At 47.5% G+C, this 21,121-nt stretch overlaps 2 protein-coding genes across 4 annotated transcripts; one reads left to right on the top strand and one right to left on the bottom strand.

Annotated features, from left to right (window-relative positions):
- Nucleotides 1-221: 221 nt before the first annotated feature.
- On the bottom strand, nucleotides 222-16,307 carry LOC128404112 (zinc finger protein 454-like). 3 transcript variants are annotated; one of them, XM_053369443.1, is made up of 5 exons: nucleotides 16,187-16,307; nucleotides 7,407-7,612; nucleotides 6,345-6,471; nucleotides 3,940-4,053; nucleotides 222-2,595 (listed from the first exon to the last, which is right to left on the bottom strand). In XM_053369443.1, the coding sequence occupies exons 2-5, from the start codon at nucleotides 7,434-7,436 to the stop codon at nucleotides 1,106-1,108; spliced, it is 1,761 nt and encodes a 586-aa protein (XP_053225418.1). In that variant the 5' UTR covers nucleotides 7,437-7,612; nucleotides 16,187-16,307; the 3' UTR covers nucleotides 222-1,105. The 3 variants fall into 3 exon arrangements, with proteins under 3 accessions (XP_053225418.1, XP_053225417.1, XP_053225419.1); XM_053369442.1 differs by lacking the exon at nucleotides 16,187-16,307 and adding an exon at nucleotides 14,897-15,666; XM_053369444.1 differs by lacking the exons at nucleotides 3,940-4,053; nucleotides 16,187-16,307 and adding an exon at nucleotides 14,897-15,666.
- A 178-nt stretch (nucleotides 16,308-16,485) lies between these two features.
- Nucleotides 16,486-20,666, top strand: LSM8 (LSM8 homolog, U6 small nuclear RNA associated). The gene is made up of 4 exons (XM_053369446.1): nucleotides 16,486-16,634; nucleotides 17,545-17,585; nucleotides 19,178-19,305; nucleotides 20,431-20,666. Exons 1-4 carry the CDS (start codon nucleotides 16,604-16,606, stop codon nucleotides 20,519-20,521), a joined length of 291 nt encoding a protein of 96 aa, XP_053225421.1. The 5' UTR covers nucleotides 16,486-16,603; the 3' UTR covers nucleotides 20,522-20,666.
- Nucleotides 20,667-21,121: the final 455 nt, after the last annotated feature.

Raw genomic sequence — 21,121 nt, 5'->3', positions numbered from 1 at the left:
AGAAAATGTCCAACCAGCTTAAATCCGAGCGTCGGGGAAACTGAGGCTCAGAGCAACTGTAACGATGCAGAGAGTCTGAGAGCATATGTGGGTGTCTGTTCCTTGCAGTTTCCAAATTCTGACGGGGAACACCTGCAAGTCTTCTTTTGGGCAGGTGCAAGACCACACCCTCAAGGGACTATTTTGCTTTCTCATTTATTTTCTCATTTCTCATTTATTCTCAGTCTGCACTTAGAATACAACCCCCTACCCCCGGCCCAGCAATAAGCTTTCGGCCAACAGTTTGAAGCAACTACCTGGGAGCAGGGAGGGTGTGTTTTTTCTGGGTGCAAAGCAAGTTGAGACAAAAGGGATGAATAAGCATGGTGCCAGATCTATAAAGAAACAATTATCAGCGGCCTTGTCTCCCAAGAAGAGCCAGGCACGATCAGGCAAAAATGAATAAATAAAGCACATCTCACACTACAGTGGTGCTAAGATAACCACCAGAGGCTGTGAACGCAGAGGCTTCATCTAACCTGGTGCCCTTCAGGCGGTTTGGGGGACTACAACTCTCATCAGTCAATGCAGCTGTTTTGGACTACAACTCCCACCAGCCCTAGCCAATGTGGCTGCTTTGGACTACGGCTCCCATCAGCCCCAGCTGACAGGGCTGTTTTCAACTACAACTCCCATCAACCCCAGCTCACACCATCGTGCGGGCTGAGGCTGATGGGACATGTAGTCCCAAACACCTAGATGTCACCATGCTGCTGGTCTACATGGAAGCAAGAGCCTCAGTCACATCCTTCAACGCATCGCTCCCATTTACAGCTCAGCTGGGGGCAGCTCTGCCTTCACATATTCCAAAGAGGCCTCACCAGCAGAATTTGCCTCTTCCTTGGGATTTGATGGGGGTCCCTTTCCCTCTCCCTCCACACTTCAGAGGGCACTGCCTTACTTTACAGTTTGTAATGTCTGCCATTGGGCAATCTGCCCCCGAAACTCTGGAGATCGACTGATCGGCCCAAACCTACCAGTATGGAATCGATCTCTCTGTCTTCTCCCCTCTACAAAGCCCAATTCCCCTTCTTTTTTTACAGGGGGTCCTGTAAAAAACCCGAGGTCACATTTGGGGTTCCCAAGAATTCCCCGCTGGATCTTTCTCCTGCTTCGGCTCCTGGAGGTTCAGCAAGAGAAGAGCCCCCATGGAAACTGTCTTTAGGCTCAGCACACTGACGGCCTCGGGCTGGACAGAGGGGACCCCCACGCCCTGCAAACAAGGTCCCCATTCTCCGTGGGCGTTCTCCACAGGCTCGTCCTTCAGCGTGTGGATCCTCTGGTGCTTGATGAGGTTGGCACTTTGGCCAAAGGTCCTGTCGCAGTGGGAGCACTTGAACGGCCCCTCTCCCATGTGGATCCGCCGGTGCCGGATCAGGGTGGACCCTCGCCGGAAGGTCTTATCGCAGTGTGGGCACTGGTAGGGCTTCTCGCCGTCGTGCAGCCTCTGGTGGCGCATGTATTCCTGCCGGCAGGTGAAGGTGGAGTCGCAGGAAGCGCAGGGGTAGGGCTGCTCGCCCGTGTGGATCCTCTGGTGCCAGTAAAACTCTTGCTTGTAGCGGAAGCTCTTGTCGCACCCGGGGCACTTATAGGTTTTTTCCCCAGCGTGGCTCCTCTGGTGCCAGCTGAACTCCTGCTTGAAGCGGAAGCTCTTCTCGCACTCGGTGCACTTGTAGGGGCGGTCCCCGACGTGCGCCCGCTGGTGCCACATGAACTCCTGCTTGAAGCGGAAGCTCTTCTCGCACTCGGCGCACTTGTAGGGGCGCTCCACCGAGTGCGTCTTCTGGTGCCAGGTCAGCTCCTGCTTGAAGCGGAAGTTCTTCCCGCACACCCCGCACTTGTGGGGCCACTCGGCCGTGTGCGCCCGCTGGTGCCACATCAGCTCCTGCTTGTGGCGGAAGACCTTCTCGCACACGCCGCACTTGTAGATCTTCTCCCCGGCATGGACCTTCTGGTGCCACGTGTATTCGTGGACGAAGCGGAAGCTCTTCTCGCACTTGCCGCACTTGTAGGGACGCTCCTCCTTAGGGACTCTCTGGCGGACGCCAAGCCCCGAACAGTGGCTGCAAGAGCAGGGCTGCATCGTTGTGTTGTGGCTTCGCGGGTCTGCCGCGGCGGGAGTGCCCTTGTGGCCACTGCTGCTCTCGCACTCGGGGCAGACTTGCGTCGCTTCTCCCACGGAGGGGGCACCGTGAGCCGAACGGGCAGGGAAACATTTCTGACACTGGGTGCAGATGAGCAGCGTCTCCTCGTAGGTGCTAGGTGGGGGCACCGTGACACTGCCAGGCCAGAAAGCGCTGCCAGAGATCCCTGGTTGCCCCACCTGAAATTCCATGGGGGGCACCTGCACATTCTGCCACTGGAGCTTGGTGGACCAAGTTGGCAGAGCGGCCATTCCATTCGCAGCCGAGTTGGCCCCGAGGTGGCTCCCTGGCCACGTGGAAAATTCACCAAAGGTCCCGTTGTTCGGGCTTGCCTTCAGCACCTCTGGGTGCCCCACACAGCATGGTGGCGGCTCCTCGAGGCAGGATTCTTTCTTAATCAGGATTTGGCCATCTGCAACGACAGGAGACAAGAGCGAAAGGTTGTATGTGAGCCAACAGAAAATTGGTGAGATCACAACAGAAGACCTGACTATGTTTTGATCAAGGAGGGTTAAAAACCTGCCTTTTTACCACTGCCCAGTGTGGAGAGGTCCAGCCTTGGGGACCATGTTACAGTAGCATAGCAGCAAATCCAGAAGTGCAAGGGCCCTTCACAATAGCCACAGCAACTCCTCCTCACACCCAAGTCCTTTTCTAAGGTTATACAATAACCTTCTAATTTAGGGTTGCCCTACTTCAAGAAGTAAAAATCCAGACACAGTTACTCAGTTGTTGAGTTTTTTGGGAGGCGATCGGCAGAGGCAGACAGCGGACACCAAATTAGCCCCCATCCCCTGGACATTACCAGAATTTTCAAGTTTATATGATGACCCTGGCACACCATTCTCTTGAAAGGGAAGCCCCTTGTCTTTTCAGGGTTCCTAAATGCTTAGCTTTTGGAGCATACAGAACTATTTCTCCTCAGTGCTTAAACACCTAAATGACTTTTTGTGGACATGTGAAGACAGCCCTGTTTCAGGAAACATTTAATATTTGATGTGTTGTTTTCTTCTGGTCCCCCCGTATTTTGTTGGAAGCTGCCCAGAGTAGCTGAGGTAACCCTGTCAGAGGGGCAGGGTAGATGGATAAATAAATAAATAAATAAATTATTATTCCTGCACGCCTTCTCCAGAGTGGCCCTAGCAGACAATCCTCAGTGTTTGACCCACCTCCTTACACTCTGATTGGCTCTAATCAGCACAAAGGACGTGAAGACTTCATGCTGATTGGGCAGCTCTAGGGCCCTGCTGCATAAATAGTAATGGTGATGTTCCCTGAATATGATGTATTGCTATATGTTGTTTTCACTAAGGCATGCACCTGTACTGTATGCAATTTTGTACACGTCACATTGCAAAATTCAGAGATGTGCGAATTTCGAGGGGCAGGACCTGTGATTCGGTTTGTGTATTGTTGCAAAGAACACAAATTCGGAAGGCTTCCCCTTTCAAGACAACCCAAATTTCTCCTTCACCCATTCCAGCATGTGGCCCCTGGAAAGCTGCTCTGGAAAGCCTGTTGCCCTTGAGGCAGAAAGGGGTCTCCGTCCTCCTCTTAAGCAAAATAAAACATTTAGCCTGTAACACCATTTGCTTCTAGAGACAAGGAAATCTTCAGTACACTTTTCTTCCCAGTAACACCATGCGAGCATGCAATGTAGAGCAGATCTCCCGCTGCACTGGCACACCAGATTTGGCAGCCATCTTCAGATCAATCAGAAGCTGCCAGTATTCTGATCTATGAGCTTGGGACTCACCAAAGCTGCTGCGGTGTGTAACCTCTCTTGCCTTTGAGGTCTGGAGTCTCTCAACGCAAGGCTCCTCCCCTCGTTCGATTCTCAAAATGATGTCGGGCTTCTGTAAGGCGAGGCCTAGTAAAGTGGAGATGGATAGGGCAATTGAGGACCAGCCCAAGACATTATGTAACCTGAGGCAAAGAACAAGATGGCATACCCCCTCACTTTTTGCCCCTGCCTCAGTGTCTCTATTTTTTAAGTACAGTGGTACCTCGGTTTAAGAACAGTCCTGTTTACGAACGATCCGTTTTACGATGGGGATGCCCAATTTTTTTTCAAAGAGGGCCAGATTTGATGAAGTGAACATGCGTGAAGGCCAACTAAAGCTGTTGAGCTTTTTTTAGAATTGAAGTTGTTGAACTTTTTTTGAGATTTTACCCCAGGAAATAAACTGCCACAAGGGCTGGATTAAACTGACCGGTGGAAGGGAAAGCGTGCCTCGGTTTAAGAACAGTTTTTGGTTTAAGAACGGACTTCCGGAAGAGATTAAGCTCGTAAACCGAGGTACCACTGTATAACTATTGTTTCTTTTTTTAATATAATAATTTTAATTAGTTTGCAATTACAATAATCCAATAAGAGCCTCATTATATCAATACCAAATTATAATACAATTCCTAATACCAATCATTCAAACTCCAAATTATATAATTTAGGTGGCTAGAATTTAGGGGTGCTAGAACTGATGGTTTGATGATTTACTTTATTTCTGCGTTCCAAAATCTTATTAATTTCAATCACAGTCCAGTCATAATAGTAATCCCTTATACAGCAGCTGCAATCTTTATAACTCCTATTCATGTTAACACGTTAAATGATTTATAAGACTACAAGTGAGGATCTCCTACTGTGTCCTTGTTTTTCCTGTGTGTGACATTTATTCTGTCCATATTGTTTCTTCCTGTTCTTGTAAAATATTATGTCTATCTTTTCCCGGTTGTTGCTGCTGTCTGTCAGGCTTTGCGCGGAGCTAATATCCCGATGTTATTCCAAAAACTTCTCCCTCACTCAGCCCCGTGCTTCTTTGTTTTTGTAACTTTTAACAATAGTTAAACAATTGTTAAAAGATGCCTCACTGTGTCTCATGGCCTGTGGTAGTTAACTGCCTAACCTTTCTAGGATTTTGAGCAGGCCAACTCACTGCCCTTTCTTCCCTCCCCACACCCTTGATGAATTATTACCCTTTCCTTACAGTTCCTGTCAGGAACCTAGTATAAAGCAACTTCCAATGTTTCTGGTTTAGATCCATTTGTTTGTTAGTTATACTTCCCTGCGAGAAGTAAAGCTACAGGGAACCAGGCAGAGCGCCTTTTTGGTAGTGGCCCCCACCCTGTGGAACATCCTCCCATCAGATGTCAAGGAGATGAGTAACTATATAACCTTTAGAAGACATTTGAAGGCAGCTCTGTATAGGGAAGCCTTTTAATGTGTAATGTAATGTTCTTATATATGTCAGAAGCCACCCAGAGTGGCTGGGGCGAACCAGTCAGATGGGTGGGGCATAATGATAATGATGATGATATCCCACCTTTCCTCTAAGGAGCTCAAAGTGGTGGAACCACTTCCCCTCCTCTCCATTTTATCCTCACAACAACCCTCTCCCTCACACACACCGTGGCGGCGCCTCCTCCCTCCCTCCTCCTGGCTTCTCCCTGCCCTGCCTAGAGGAGGAAGGGGGCTGGGCTGGGCTGAGCTTGCTGAGCACCATTTTAAGCAGCCCCTCTCCGGACCCAGCCGTTTCATGCCCCTCATCTTCCCTCCGCTGTTGCTGTGGCAGCCCCTGGGAGGTAAGCGCAGCAGCTGGGGCTGGGGAAGAGGACTACTTGCCCCCCTCGCTTCTTCTTCCAGCCCCCCCCCAGTGCCGCTTCTCCGACCCGCCACAAGGTCTGAGGGACAGTGGACTGGCTCACGGATAAAAAAAAATGCTGACCCCAGCTCTAGCCACTATACCACATGGGCTCTCATTGATCAGTCTAGATGGGTCTACAGCAGGAGTGGCCAATGCAGAGTCCTCTGCATGCTGCAGAACTCCTGCCATTCCCAGTCAGCAGGGCCAATGGTCAGGGCTGGTGGGAGCCGTTGCAAGAGCAGCAAAACTACAACAGCAGAGCTTTGACTCTCCGGAGATACACAGCTCTGAGAGGTTTGAGGTGGGATGCCAAACTCCATCAGTCCCAACCAACATGGCCAATGGTCGGGGTGAAGGGAGTTGTACCCCAGCAACATCTGGAGGCCCAAAGCTTTCAAGGTCCAAAGTGGGATATTAATTATAACTGAAGTGAAACAACCTCTTGCCTTTTGGAGCCCTTCAAATTCATCAGGTGAGCACAACTCGTGAGCCATCCAATAAGCAGCAAATAGCTTACCTAATGAAACCAGCATCTCGTAGCTGGCTCTCGTCACATCCTTATAGAGATTTTTCTGCCAATCTGCCAGCTCTGCCCACTCCTCTGGGGAAAAGTAAATGGCCACTTCATCAAAAGTCACTGGGTCCTGAAAGAGGAATTCGTTCGTTTATTGATTTATTTGTTGCATTGATATCCTACCTCTTTCTTCAAGGAGCTCAAAGCGGCAATAGCTGGTTTCCCATCTCCTCACTTAATTCCCCACAAAAACCCTGAGAGGTAAATTAAGCTGAGAGCCAGGTTCATGGCTCAATGGGGGGTTTGAACCCTGGACTTTCCCAGGTCCCGATCCGACATTCTAACCTCTATGACACACTGGTTCTCAAATCAGTGTCAAGCCATGCTCCACGCCTCTGTGGCTCAAGAGTCTCAGACATGGGTAGGCAAACTAAGACCCGGGGGCTGGATCTGGCCCAATTGCCTTCTAAATCTGGCCCGCGGACGGTTGGGAATCAGCATGTTTTTACATGAGTAGAATGTGTCCCTTTATTTGAAATGCATCTCTGGGTGATTTGTGGAGCATAGAAATTTGTTCATTTCCCCCCAAAAAAATATAGTCCGGCCCCCCACAAGGTCTGAGGGAGAGTGGACCGGCCCCCTGCTGAAAAAGTTTGCTGACCCCTGGTCTCAGGGTTGTGGGTTTGAGCCTCAGATTAGGCTAAAGATTACTGCATTGCAGGGGGTTGGATGAGGACTCTCGTGGTCCCTTCCAACTCTACAATTTTATAATTCTATGATAATCCAGGTATTTTCTAAATGTTGGGGTGTGGATTTTACACACACACACACACACACACACACACACAATGTTGGGGTCTTTTAACACCAAAAACAGATGTGAAAGTGACGCCCCACTTGTATGAAGCTCAGTCGATGAGAACATTGACTGTACTCATTGAGGCAGGGACCTGTTTGTTTTTTGCTTCCATTACAGGTAATTACAATGATGGCACTACAGACATCCTAACTGATAACATGCAGAACTGACAGAAGCTTTTACACAAAAGGGCAAGAGCCTCTTACCCAGAGTGTGGGCCCAGCAGCCCCAGCCATCTCTGAAGCTGACGCTCCTCTGAACAGGGCGGTCAATGGTTTACCTGCCTCAAAAAAACCGTGGGGAGGTCTTGGGGGGAGTCACCACCGAGGGGTAGGTGGATCCATTTCTGCGGGACGTCCTTCAGTAGCAGAGGGGAGCGTCAAGAAGAGGGCTCCAATTTTAGTTTTGATGCCTGGGGGTGGGGTGGGGGAGAGAAAACAGAGGGGAGGGAGGGCGGGGAAAAGAGGCAGGCATGACTGCAAATTGCAAGTTTCAGAAACTCAAAGGCGTTGGTGGCTTTGAATAAATTTGCATGAAGCTTATGCAAATCACTCCTTTGCTCCGGGAGGAAGAAGAACTCGTTTGCATAAAGGGAATTTGCAAATGCTTCTGTTGCATCACGTGTTCTCTCTGTCGCTGCATCGAAATGATTCTGCAATGGGGCGGAAGGAAGCAGATGGAGACCGTTTCCTGGCACACAGCCCCACAGCAGGGATGTTTCTCTTTGCAGTGGGAGGTTGCCGACTTGAGTCAAGAAGGAGCCCCAGGAAGAACCGGCTCCTAACCCCAGGCGAGTTAACACACTCCATGATCTTTGCTTACCCACCAAAGCCCAGCTTCCACATAGCACTATTCACAGGGCCCCCTGACTGGCCTGGCATCAGCAGCCAGCTCCCTCAGGCATCTGCCAGGGTCCAGTTTACCCCCATGAGACACACAGACCCTGGACCCTCTGACCTGGTCAGCTGGATCTGATCACCACCATTTTTATTTGTTGAGACGCTATATCAGGGGCATGCTGGTAAATTAAAATGGCAGCAGTACCACTGGTGCCCCCACTAAGGGCCAGTTCACATATTCTGCTGCCCGTCATCAAGGCCTGGCATAAATGCTAATTATTCACTACAGTATTTGTATTCTGCCCCCTCATAAAGCATCATGGTGGGATACGGCAGCATAAAAGAAACATTTTCTCAAAAATGCTAAAAGCAGTGCAGAACAATCATTAAAAAGACTGGCTGCTGTCAGACATGAAAGTGCCTCTGGGCACGTAGAGAAGACTGTAGAATAAGGTGTGTCCTACTTTACAGAGAACAGTCCTCTGAGAAGGCTGCCACATGGGTGGTTCTTTAGGCGAAGGCATCCCCCATTGATAAAGCCCCAAATGATTGATCCCCTCGGGTGCTAAGATTGGTAGAGCAGGTCCTCTTATTTGTTCCTCCACCCTCAGAGACTTAGGGGGTGGCGGCCTGGGAGAGGGCCTTCTTTGTGGCAGCCCCCAACCTGTGGAACTCCCTGCCCACAGAGGTGCACTTGGCACCTTCATTATCCAGCTTCTGGTGAATATTATTAATAATAATGTCAATATTTATATGCTGCCCATCTGACCGGGTTGTCCCTGACATTCTGAGTGGCTCCTGACGAAAGGTTAAAAATACAGTAAAACCTCAAACATTAAAAACTTCCCTGTACTTCAGGGAAGCCTTCAGATGTCTTCTAAAATTCAAATTGTTGTTTATTTCCTAGTGGGAGGGCGTTCCACTACAGAGAAGGCCCTCTGCCTGGTTCCCTGTAACTTCACTGCTTGCAGTGAGGGAACCACCAGAAGGCCCTCGGAGCTGGACCTCAGTGTCTGGGCTGAATGATGGGGGTGGAGACACCCTTTTTTACCCTGGCCTTTGACACTTGAGATGCGTATTTCAGGAGCCATCTTATTTCTGTGACTGTAAGTTGTTTTAAACTGTTTTCAGTATTATAACGGTTGCAACTTGCCCTGGGACCTTACAGCAAAGGGCAGGTAATTAAATAATAACCATAATAACCACAGTAATATGTCACAGAGGATGTGAAGACCCAACCACTCCAAATCAGTTTTACAAATACTTGAAGGTGGGAGAGCGTGGCAGGGGTTCAAAATTGGCCATCTACAATTAAAAGGTCAAGGACCCCTGGACGGTTAAGTCCAGTCAAAGGCAACTATGGGCTTGTAGCACTCATCTTGCTTTCAGGCTGAGGGAGCCAGTGTGTGTCCACAGACAGTTTTCCAGGTCATGGACCAGCATGACTAAACAGTTTCTGGCGCAACGGGACACCATGATAGAAGCCAGAGCACACAGAAATGTTGTTTACCTTCCCACTGCAGCGGTACCTATTTATCTACTTGCAGTGATGTGCTTTCGAACTGCTAGGTTGGCAGGAGCTGGGACAGAGCAACAGGAGCTCACCCTGTTGCGGGGATTCGAACCGCCGACTCTGGTCAACAGACCCACACAGGCCCATAGCGGCACCTGTCCACAGTCTTCCCTGGGAAGAATGGCATTTCTATTGAAATTGCAGTCACAGAACCCCCCTCCGAATCCTCGCCCTCTTGGATTTCTGACCCACATGTCTTTTGGAGGGTGTAAACATTGTGGTTATAGAGTAAGGCAGTGAGAAGTCTTCAGAACAGGCAGGAAAGTCGATCGGTGGTTGGAGAACAACTGTGGTCGCAACTTACAGCATTGGCGAAAGGGAGGACAAAGGAAGAGGCAGATATGTGCAAAAACTGCATGTGCTAATGCATACGTAGGGATGCCAGTTTGGAAATAATGACTGTAGTTCAGGCAGAAGTAAAAAAACAACGCTTGTCATAACAGGGAAGGCTGAGATCAAGGGGTCTCAGTCTCAGTCTGCTAATTATGGACGGGCAGTTCAAAGCCCCTTCCTGCTCTCCTTTCTCCAGGAATCTTTCTCCTGAAACCAGAGGAGTTTCCTTCTGGAACCAGAGAGGAGATGCCTTCAAAGTGAGGGCTGCTCCCTGTCAAGGAGGCCACCCTTAGCAGTGTTGCAGCCCGTCTGTGCATGCATGACGTGCTGTCGGGTACACTGATATCCCCTTCAACACTCGCCTTGTCTCCTCGTCCTTATTCCCATCACTACTGAAGAAAGAAGCAGGCGACGTTCACACATTCACATTTAAAGCGCTATGGGTCATGGCTTCCCACAAAGAATTCTGGGAGTTGTAAAGTGTGCTGAGACTTGTCAGGAGGTGCCCATTTCCCTCCCCACAACTGCAATTATATAAGAGTTCCTTGGAAGAGAGACTGATTGTTAAGCCACTCTGGGAATTGTAGATCTGCAAGGGAAACGGAGGTCTCCCAGCAATTCCCAGCACCCTTAGCAAACGACAGCTCCCATAATTCTTTGGGGGAATCCATGACTGCTCTGCGTCAGCTTTGAACTGTCAGGGCACCAGTACAGTGGTACCTCTGGTTACGTACTTAATTCGTTCCGGAGGTCCGTACTTAACCTGAAACTGTTCTTAACTTGAAGCACCACTTTAGCTAATGGGGCCTCCTGCTGCCGCCGGAGCACAATTTCTGTTCTCATCCTGAAGCAAAGTTCTTAACCTGAAGCACTATTTCTGGGTTAGCAGAGTCTGTAACCTGAAGCGTATGTAACCTGAAGCGTATGTAACCTGAGGTACCACTGTATATGAGATGTCTACAGCAGTCTTTCTGTCAGGCTATATGCTTTTTACCTTCTTCCTTTGAATCCATTTTCCTTTTGTGTCCTGGTATTCAGAATGTAAAGCAGGGACTGTCTATTCATGGACATTTGTAATTCACCCAGAGAGGGAAATCGGGGTCTCCTAACAATCTTCAGCACCCTTAACAAACTACAGCTCCCAGAATTCTTTGATGGAAGCCGTGAGTGTTGAAAACAGCATTACAGCACTTTCAGTGTATAGTCTGAATGTAGCCCATGTCCTTACAGGCGGATGGAGAACAGGCAATCCTATATTGTGAGTCTGCTGCTTTATAGCATCAGCGAAGTGATGTCTTCATTTTAATAGACCTGTTTCTAAAGCATCTTAAGAAGGTTGCCCTTTTTATATAAAAAAACAAAACAAACCAAACAAAGCTTCCATCCTGGAAAAAAAGCTGCAGAAACCAGCCTCACGCAACCAGTAGGCGTTTCAAAAGCCGGGCCCTATGTCCAGCTCATTCATGCAAATTGCACACAAAACAGCATGAGCAATGTACAAGATTAAGCATGCAAATAAGTCACAGCTCTCTGGCTGCCAAAGCATTTCCATGGCAGCTTTCCTCCATGTGTAGCCGGTCAGCCAGCCATCACTGGGAACTGTAGTCCACAACATCTGGAGAGAACTGTGCTGATAATCCCTGAATGGAAAGTAGAAGCAATGCTGTTCCTTAGGATGCAATCAGAAGTCAAGAGCTGCCTTCTTCCATTTACTAAAGAAGCCCCCCTAACACTCCGGTGCCTTATCTGACACCCTGCCCACCATCACCCTAACACTCCCGAAGGCAGCTAAAAAGCACATCCATTCCAGGTACTCCCAGCACCTAGACAGAATCAGGACCAGCTGTGCTTCAAACCTGACTGACAGGGTCCCTTCCCTCCCCTCCTTTCCTCTCCTCTCCTCGCCCATCTCAGCATCCTTGTTCAGGGAAATGTAAATATGCACCCATTTAAATGTTCTATGCCAACAAAATATGCACCCATTTACATGTTCTATGCAAACAGCAGCGTCTGCCTCCCTCTCTCTTTCTCTGGACAAAGTGGCAAGCCCCAGTCTTAGACAATAGGCTGTTTTAAAAATGTGCATACATTTAAATGAATTAACATATGCAAATAAACAGCTACTGAGTTCTCCTTCCCGCCTTGCTATTTTGGGTAAGGCTGGCAAAACCCACACATTTACATCATCAAAAGGGCTGCAGAATCGCAGGTACTGGGGATTAATCCCCGCTGAGCTCAGCGGGGTTGTTTCTGAGTAAACCTGTTTAGGATTGCTAGAAGTTTGACATTTCCTTAATCCAAGCTTCGTTCATCTGGTGCCTTCCAGATGTTTTGGACGATAACTGCCATCAGCTTCAGCCAGAACCTGTGCCAGTTCGAGAAAAGCTGAGTCCTAAAATTAATATTATGAAAAGGCTGGAAATTGGAATATTTCGGAACATATGCACATCTTAAGATTCTGAAGTTTAAGAACTGCTGCACAGCCTGGGAATTGTAGCACTGTATTGGGAGAGGGGGTGTAATCTTCAACTGAGTTTGTAACACCCTCAACAAGCTGCAATACCCAGGAGTCTCAAAACAATTTAAATCTGTGATCCATTCCATAAGGAGTGTTTGCTGGCCAGTGGCCCATCTAGTCCAGCATCCTGTTCTCACAGGCGCCACCCAGATGCCTTGATGGGAAGCCATCAAGCAGGACTCAAACACAACAACCTTCTCCCTTCTTGTAGTTTCCAGCGACTGATCTCAGGACCTGGAGGCACAGCAAAGCCCATGTGGCTAGCAGTCATGGATAGCTGTCCCCTCCATGAATTTGTCCGATCCTCTTTTAAAGCCATCCAACCTCCATCACTGCCTCCTGTGGCAGTGAGTTCCACAGTTTAACTATGTGCTGAGTGGAGAAGTGCTTTCATTTGTCCGGCCTGAATTTTCCACCATCCATCTTTGTTGGATGTCCACAGCTAGAGAAGTAAGTGGCCACATGTGAGAAGTTTACCACTTTATGAGAGAGTGTATCAATAAGATTACTGATATATAATCTATATAGCTCACCCAAGGACGCTGGAGCTTGTGGGAGCTGTACTCCAAAATGTCTGCAGGACACCAGGTTGGGGAACGTTGTTCTAGGCCAGTGCTTCCTAAACTTGGGTCTCCAGCTGTTTTTGGACTACAATTCCAATCATCCCTGACCACTGGTCTTGCTAGCTAGGGATGATGGGAGCTGTAGTCCAAAAACAGCTAGAGCCCCAAGTTTGGGAACAACACTGCTTCCAGGCAGGCAGACAAAAGGATGCTTTTCACGCAAAGCATCGCTCACTTACGGCAAAGTGACAAATAACTTCATACAATGCAATCCATCTTCTCCCTTTGCAAGTTTTCTGTGGTCCTTCTGATTCTTTCTTTTTAATTCAGAATTTCTTTTTAAAAATACGGGGTTAGTCATTCTGGAGCAGAAAAGCAAGATACATATCTCAAAATAAATAACGAACTGCCCTAAGGGTCAGAGGCAGTAGATAACCCCGAATATTGCCAGATATTGGTATCAGACCCTATTCCCCAAAGTACCATATTTTTCGCTCTATAAGACGCAAGACCATAAGGCGCACCTAGTTTTTGGAGGAGGAAAACAAGAAAAAAAATATTCTGAATCTCAGAAGCCAGAAAAACAAGAGGGATCGCTGCGCAGCGAAAGCAGCAATCCCTCTTGCTGTTCTGGCTTCTGGGATAGCTGCGCAGCCTGCATTCACTCCATAAGATGCACACACATTTCCCCTTACTTTTTAGGAGGGGAAAAGTGAGTCTTATAGAGCAAAAAATATGGTAGCCTGTCAACATACAGACAGATGCTAAGAGACAGGCTTCATCAACCTGGTGCCCTCCAGATGTTTTGAAAGACAGCTTTCATCAGCCCCAGCCGGAAAGTGGCTATATCGGGTTGCTCTATGACGTGTTTACTCAGGAGTAACACCTAGTTGAGTTTTTATTATTTTTATTGCATTTAGACCCCACCTTCTCTTCCAGAGAGCTCAGGGTGGCATCCATGGTTCTCCCCCTCTTCAGTTCCCACAACAACCCTGTGAGGTAGGTTCAGCTGAGAGACAGTGACTGGCCTGGGGTCATCCAGTGATTTTCATGGCTAAGTGGGGAGTTGAACTGTGGTCTCTCAGGTCCAAGTCCGACACTCTAACCCACTCTGACTGCTGCACTACAGTGGCTCAGTGAGTCTTACTCCCAGGTAAGTGGATGACTGCAGCCGATAGAGCTACAGAATTTGTTCCCAAAGACCAGCTGTCAACAATGCATAACTACCACATCCCCATAAGTGGGATGTAATTTTTAAAGGGGGAAAAAGTCAAGACGCGGTAAAATTAAAGTGACTCAAGTAAACCACACACCTTTCCCCATATTGGAGCTATAGCTGCAATTTGTAAATTAATTTGTAGGTGGGCAAGTGAGTGAGTCTTTAGACACCTACCAAAAATTAAGGTTTTTGGTTTTTTAAAAAGGTAAATTAAACCAGGTTTGCTTTTCGTGTCCAGGAATGTTAGAGATTTCTCCCATTTTGGTGGGAAGCCTAACTCAGAGCTTTTCGGAGTGGACTAGCCATCTCTGAAAGTAAACCCAAAGTCCACCCAAACTCACTGACACTTACAGCTTCAGTCAGATGCAGGCTTACTCAGGAGCAAGCCCAACTGGACTCAGCGACAGAAAGGTAGCCGTGTTGGTCTGCCATAGTCAAAACAAAAAAATTTTTTCCTTCCGAAGAAGTGTGCATGCACACGAAAGCTCATACCAAGAACTAACTTAGTTGGTCTTTAAGGTGCTACTGGAAGGAAAAAAAATTTTTGTTTGGACTCAGCGATACTTTTCATTTCTTTGATTTTAAAGAAAGCCCACCTTTGCTGTAAACCGGGGCCTTCCCGGTCTGCTAGCTGAGATGGTCAGCACTTACCCACGAGTAGTCCCATTGCGCGAGGAAAAGCATCCGCTTTTGCGGATCGGGGCCGCTGTGGCTTGCAACCCGCTGCTGTGCTGCTGCTATGCCAGCGGTTGTCTTAACCGCTTTTGCAAAAAGTGGTAACTACAGTATATATAAAAAAGGGGAGAGATTGCGTTCACATCACACCGCTTGGCTCAATCCGGATCGGAATCCCGACCAGCCCTTTTAAAATAATAGCAGACCAGAGGAAGCAGGCGGCGTAAAAACCGCTCCCGATCGCTCCTCCGTCTCCCCAGCAGTGCAGGTTCAGAGTGAAAAGGCGGCGGGGGTTTTCCGCAAAGCGTACAGCGCTTTAACCCCTTCCTCCCCGGCGGCAGCAGCAGCAGCACCCCGGTAGGCAGGCAGGAGATCCGCACACCGCCACCCCCTGGCCGGCAGCCCCTTCTCGCGAGCAGGAGAGGCGCCCCAAGCGCAGCAGCAGCAGATCCGGCTTGCAGTGTTGGGAAGGGTGCGAAGTTGTACCCGTTACGTGTCTAAGTGGGGATTAGGATGAGATCATTCAAGTCCAGAGGCAAAACATTGCATAAGGGGCCAGAGACAATAACGCAAAGAAAATGTCATTTTTGCTGGAAAATCACCCCCAAGTGGGGACAGTTGCTGTTGTGCTCATTTTCTGCTTGCGTTGCTTCCCTTTGGGGCATCTGCTTTGGGCAACGTGGGAACAGGATAATGAGCTAGAGGGTCTGATCCAGCAGCCAGGCTCTCCATATAGGAAACCAGTCAAAGACGGGTCGTGTTGTGCTGCTAAACTGGGAGAGAGACCTCCCAAGGCTTGCATCCGAGCTTAGTCCCACCCAAATCAGAGCAGACCCATTGAAATCGATGCACACGTGACTTATTTAGGTCCATTCAGTTCAATGGGTCTTATATATACTTTCAGCAGACTCCTGACCATGCCTACTCAGAGGTAAGTCTTACTGAATTCAAGGGAGGGGTCACACTTTTAAGTTAATCCTGCATTAGTGTGCTGGCTTTGTATTTCAGGTAACCTTTTGATGATTATCTCCTCTTTTTATGCTGTTGCTGCCAGGAGAATTCGGGCAGAACAGTGCATTTATTTTTATTTTATATTATTATTATTATTATTATTATTATTATTATTATTATTATTATTATACTTGTTTTGATTTTTCCGTGCCCTGTGTATTATATTATGCAGTACGAATGTGTTGTGTGTTAGCCCGCTGGCGAAGGGCGGTATAGAAACCCTAATATAATAAATAAATGGGTGGCTGCACTTACCTCGCAAAACAGCCGTGCTCTTTCCTTTTCCTATCTCTATGCCCCGCCTTTGCTTCTAGTATTTTTTGGGTTCGGGGAGGGGGCAAGACACGGTGCTATTATCCTATCACAGCTGGTGCAAAGACAGCCCCCCAACACACACACACACGATTCTGCCACCCATCATACTTTTCTATTGGGGCGGTCGTGGAGAAACTCCAGAAGGAACCAGGAAGTTCCGTCTCCGGCAGAAGGCGTTGCTAATCCCTTTTTTCCTATCTATAGTATCTCTACACACACAAAAGCGTCTCTACGCACGCGCCGCTTGAAGCCCCGGATGTCGCTTTGCTTCAGGGGCCGCCTCCGCTCACTTTCACGCGAGATACCGGGAAGCCTCGCGGGAGCTGGATTCAGCGGGAGCCGGGAAGGATTGCCGCCATGACCTCCGCTTTGGAGAACTACATTAACCGTATCCTTCCGCGGGCGGCCTGTCTGTCGGGGGGGGGGGCGCTGCATTATGAGACCGGGCGGGGGGGGGGGGACACACTGGTTTGAAGCGGAATTCTGCGCCTGCGCGTTAACGCTCCTACTTTTCCTCAGTTACACGCGAGAATTTCCATCCTTTTGTGGGCTGGGTTGTCTTGGGTGGGATGCGCGCAGCCACTTCCGCTGCTCTTCTTTTCTTTTTTTCTTTTTTTAAATGGTTTTTAACCATTTGAAACCAGCCTCCATCCATCTTCTCCCCTCCAGAAGGTTTGGGATACAGGTACTCCCCGTTCGACACAAAGAGGGAGCTGTTTTGGACTACAACTCCCATCAGCCCTTGCTAGTTAATCATCCAAGATGGCTGCTCTAGCTCGGGGTCAATGGGAATTGTGGTCCAAGATTAGCTGCACTTACTAGGGGTGGATGGGTATTGCATAGTTGTCAACTTTCAAATTTGAAAATAAGGGATCAGCAGCCTTGAAAATAAGGGATCAGCAGCCTCGCCTGTCCCAGGGACAGTCTACGGGATATCTAACAATCCGGGAAAGCGGTGGTAAACAGCGCTGGAATAAGGGAATTTCCCACAAAAAAAGGGAAGGTTGACAGCTATGGTATTGTAGTCTAAGATTTGCATCTCAACAGCAAGGGCACCCCCCCCATACAAAATCCTTAAAACAGGTGGGGCATGGGAAAACTTTCCTATCGGCTTTGGTGATTGCAAGAGGCTGAATTTCTCACTCTTTCCTCAGTTCTTTGTGTTCTGTGCCCTCCTGGTCTACACACCTCTTCAACCTCCCACTCAGCTTCTTAAAAGGCACTAAATCCAGAGGAAACTCCTTTTCCTGTTGTTTATATGTATGTTGTTTCAAATATTTCTTTAACCTGAGTCTCAGGTACTGTTGCTGTAATTACTTCAGACGGCCGAATGATCGTGGTAAGAATTGCCTGTAAATATAAGTCTTACCCTGTTTTTAAATATTTAAATGATTGGAAATGTTTCGTACTAGATTACAGTGGTACCTCGCAAGACGAAATTAATTCGTTCCACGAGTTTTTTCTTCTTGCGAGTTTTTTGTCTTGCGAAGCATGGTTTCCCATAGGAATGCATTGAAAATCAATCAATGCGTTCCTATGGAAACCGCCTTCAGACCAGGTCCGGGGACAGTCTGTCCCCCGACCTCTTCTGAAGGCTGGGGGGAGGGACAAGGGCTTTTCTTCCCACCGCCAGCCTTCAGAAGGCTGTTCTGAAGGCTGGCGGTGGGAAGAAAAGCCCTTCTCCCCACCTCCCGCCCCGCAAGCTCCGGGGACAGGAGGGCTTTGCTGCCGACCGCCAGCATTTTAAAAGCCCCCAGGACAGCGGAGAAGTCTCCGCTGTCCCGGGAAGGCAGGCGGGGGGGAGCAAAGACTTTTGCCCCCCCGCCGGCCTTCAGAAGAGGTCCAGGACCTCTTCTGAAGGCCGGCGGTGGGCGAAAGTCTTTGCTCCCGACCGCCAGCATTTTAAAAGAGGTCCCCGGAGATTTCCCTATGGGCTTTCTTCTTGCGAAGCAAGCCCATAGGGAAATTCATCTGGCGAAGCACCTCGAAAAACGGAAAACTCTTTCTTCTTGCGAGTTTTCCGTCTTGCGAGGCATTCGTCTTGCGAGGTACCACTGTATACTTACGTGGGAAAATAGCCCTGATCTTTTAAAGGCTGTTGAGTTGTATTTACAGGAATACACAAGTAGTTCTGTAAGCAGAGTGGCACTTAGGAACACAGGAAGCTGCCTTCTACTAAGTAAAACCATTGGTTCATCTAGATCAATACTGTCTCCACTGACCAGCAGTGGTTCTCCAAGGTTTCTGGCAAGGGTCTCTGAAAATGACAGGGATTGAATGTGGGCTTTTCTTTATTCAAACAGATGCTCCAAACACTGAACTATGGCCTTTCCCTCAGACTTTGAAGTAGATGCTTAGGCTGCACACATATCTTGGCTTTTGCTGGACTGCAAGTTTAATTGTAATACAATTCATCATACATATCAAGTAAATATGTTCTGAATTAGGTGCGACTGACCTTGGTGCTATGTGGTTATAGGCAGTTTACTAGAAGTGAGTATTTTGCCCAGAACCTTGCTGTAAATAACTTAATATTACTTCTGCAAAACATGTCTATCCTAGAAGAGCTGGAAACTGTTTGAGAGTTGAACAGATGAAAATTTTGCAGGATATATATATATATATATATATATATCAATAGCAGCAAGTTGCAAATCAATGACCACTGCTCTCAAAAGCCTTATCTTCTTACTTTTTAAGGCTGCTGTTTGGGAAAGACAAAAGAACCCATGGAAAAATGAATTGCATTGATAATTTAAAGTCAGTGTAGGGAGTTCCTCTGAAGGGTTACGTAAAAAATCTTTTAATCATTAAAGTTTTATCATATTAAGTGGTGTAATGTTGTGTTTAGGACGTGTTTAGGAATCGAGATAAATGTTGAGAATTTGGAGTACTTCATTGTTTTTCAATTTACATTTTTATTTCTTAAAGGGAACTCTCAAGGGTTTTGATCAGACCATCAACCTGATTTTGGATGAAAGCCATGAAAGAGTGTTCAGTTCTTCACAAGGAGTGGAACAAGTAGTATTGGGATTGTACATTGTAAGAGGTGATAACGTGTAAGTTTGCCTCACCCTCCTTTTTAAAAAATAAAATAAAATAAGGTAGTGCAGTATGAGCTAAAGTAGCAAAGCATTTGCTTAGCTCTCAAGGGGCCAGATTCAACTAAACAGTTGTTTAGTTAAGGTCCAGCGCAAGTAGTCCCACCAGCACAACATACATTCACACACTTGTCCTCCTTCTGTCCCCCAGGTGGGCTCTGATGGGGTCAGGAGAACCCCCAGAACAGCACATGGGGTGATTGTTCCACCTGGCAAAAAGAAGTTAAGGACCTTACATGTCTGATGAAAGTGCAGTCCATTCTTTTCCAGGTGGATATCAGAGAATCAGAGTTGGAAAGGACCATGAGGGTCATCTAGTCCAACCCCCTGCAATGCAGGAATCTTTTCCCCAACGTGGGGTTTCAACCCACAACCCCGAGATTAAGAGCCTCATGCTCTTACCTACTGAGCTATCCCAGCTACTGTAGCTTGACATTATTTCAGAAAGTTTCCCTTTTGATGTCTGTGTTTTATAGTGCATAAGTAACTATAACAATAGATTATATATCCAACAAAATCATGTCCAGAGTAGACCAATTGAAATAACCTGTTAAGTTTTTCTGTGCTGTATGTTTGTATGTTAGGATAAAAAGATACCGTACTTTTCTGTGTATAAGACTTATGTTTTTTAACTCTAAAATAATGTTCAAAATCTGGGCTCGTCTTATACACAGATAGTATCTCCCCCCATTTTCTTAAATGGGAGTGTCTTATACATGGGGGTGTCTTATAGATGGAAAAATACAGTACAGTGGTACCTCTGGTTACGTACTTAATTCGTTCCGGAGGTCCGTTCTTAACCTGAAACTGTTCTTAACCTAAAGCACCACTTTAGCTAATGGGGCCTCCTGCTGCTGCGCCGCCGCCGCCGCCGCACGATTTCTGTTCTCATCCTGAAGCAAAGTTTTTAACCTGAGGTACTATTTCTGGGTTAGCGGAGTCTGTAACCTGAAGCATCTGTAACCCGAGCTACCACTGTACTTACTGAGTGGAAGAAATATTGTTTCAGCATATCAACTTTGTTTCAGAGCTGAAGCATTTCACTTGCAGCAATTACAATACAGTACTTTTCTTTTCTTATAGGGCTGTAATTGGAGAAATTGATGAAGAGACGGATTCAGCCCTTGACTTGGGGAATATCCGAGCAGAACCTCTGAACTCAGTTGTACACTGAAGAAAGAAGTGTGTATAAAAGGACTTCAGAAATACCTGGCTGTACAAAACTATTTATAGGACGGCATGGCTACTTTTCTTACAAGCTGAGGGTAATTTTGTGTGTTATGGTTTGATATGTATAATAAAGACTACATTTTATTGAAGCATTGTGAACTTTTTTTAAAAAAAACAACCCACGACGCATTAAAATAATAGTAACCTTTAAAGCAGTCTTGCACTACATTTCTGACTTCATAAAGTAAGCATGCACCTGGTGTGTGCGCTGGCTGGGGCTTATGGGAGTTGTAGTCCAAAACATCCAAAGCACACCAGGTTGGCAAAGCCAGAAATAAAATGCAACAACACACTCTGCTTATCTCACTGTGACTAAAACTCAGACTGGGGGAGAAAAGGGTTCCCTATCCCTGCATTATAGGGAAGAGGGTGAGCACGTGACTTGGGACGATTCTTGTTTTGACATCTCCAGACCTTTATCAGAACTGTAGCGTTGGAAGGGACCCCAAAGGTCATCTAGTCCGACCCCCTGCTATGCAGGAATTGCAGCTAAAGAAAATCCCTGACAGGTGCCCACCCAATCTCTGCTAGGAATCTCTTAGGG

Source organism: Podarcis raffonei, chromosome 16 (genome assembly GCF_027172205.1).
Source record: "Podarcis raffonei isolate rPodRaf1 chromosome 16, rPodRaf1.pri, whole genome shotgun sequence".
Lineage (NCBI taxonomy): Eukaryota > Metazoa > Chordata > Lepidosauria > Squamata > Lacertidae > Podarcis > Podarcis raffonei.
This window is presented reverse-complemented; position numbering and strand designations above follow the sequence as displayed.

Excerpts from the sequence above, each read along its gene's own strand:
- LOC128404112 (XM_053369443.1), bottom strand. The coding sequence starts at position 7,436 with ATGGCTGGGGCTGCTGGGCCCACACTCTGG. Across the intron at positions 6,472-7,406 it reads CTGCTGGGCCCACACTCTGG|GACCCAGTGACTTTTGATGA; the intron begins GTAAGAGGCTCT and ends TTCCTCTTTCAG. Across the intron at positions 2,596-3,939 it reads TACACACCGCAGCAGCTTTG|ATGGCCAAATCCTGATTAAG; the intron begins GTGAGTCCCAAG and ends CTGTCGTTGCAG.
- LSM8 (XM_053369446.1), top strand. The coding sequence starts at position 16,604 with ATGACCTCCGCTTTGGAGAACTACATTAACC. Across the intron at positions 16,635-17,544 it reads TTTGGAGAACTACATTAACC|GTACTGTTGCTGTAATTACT; the intron begins GTATCCTTCCGC and ends CCTGAGTCTCAG. Across the intron at positions 19,306-20,430 it reads ATTGTAAGAGGTGATAACGT|GGCTGTAATTGGAGAAATTG; the intron begins GTAAGTTTGCCT and ends CTTTTCTTATAG.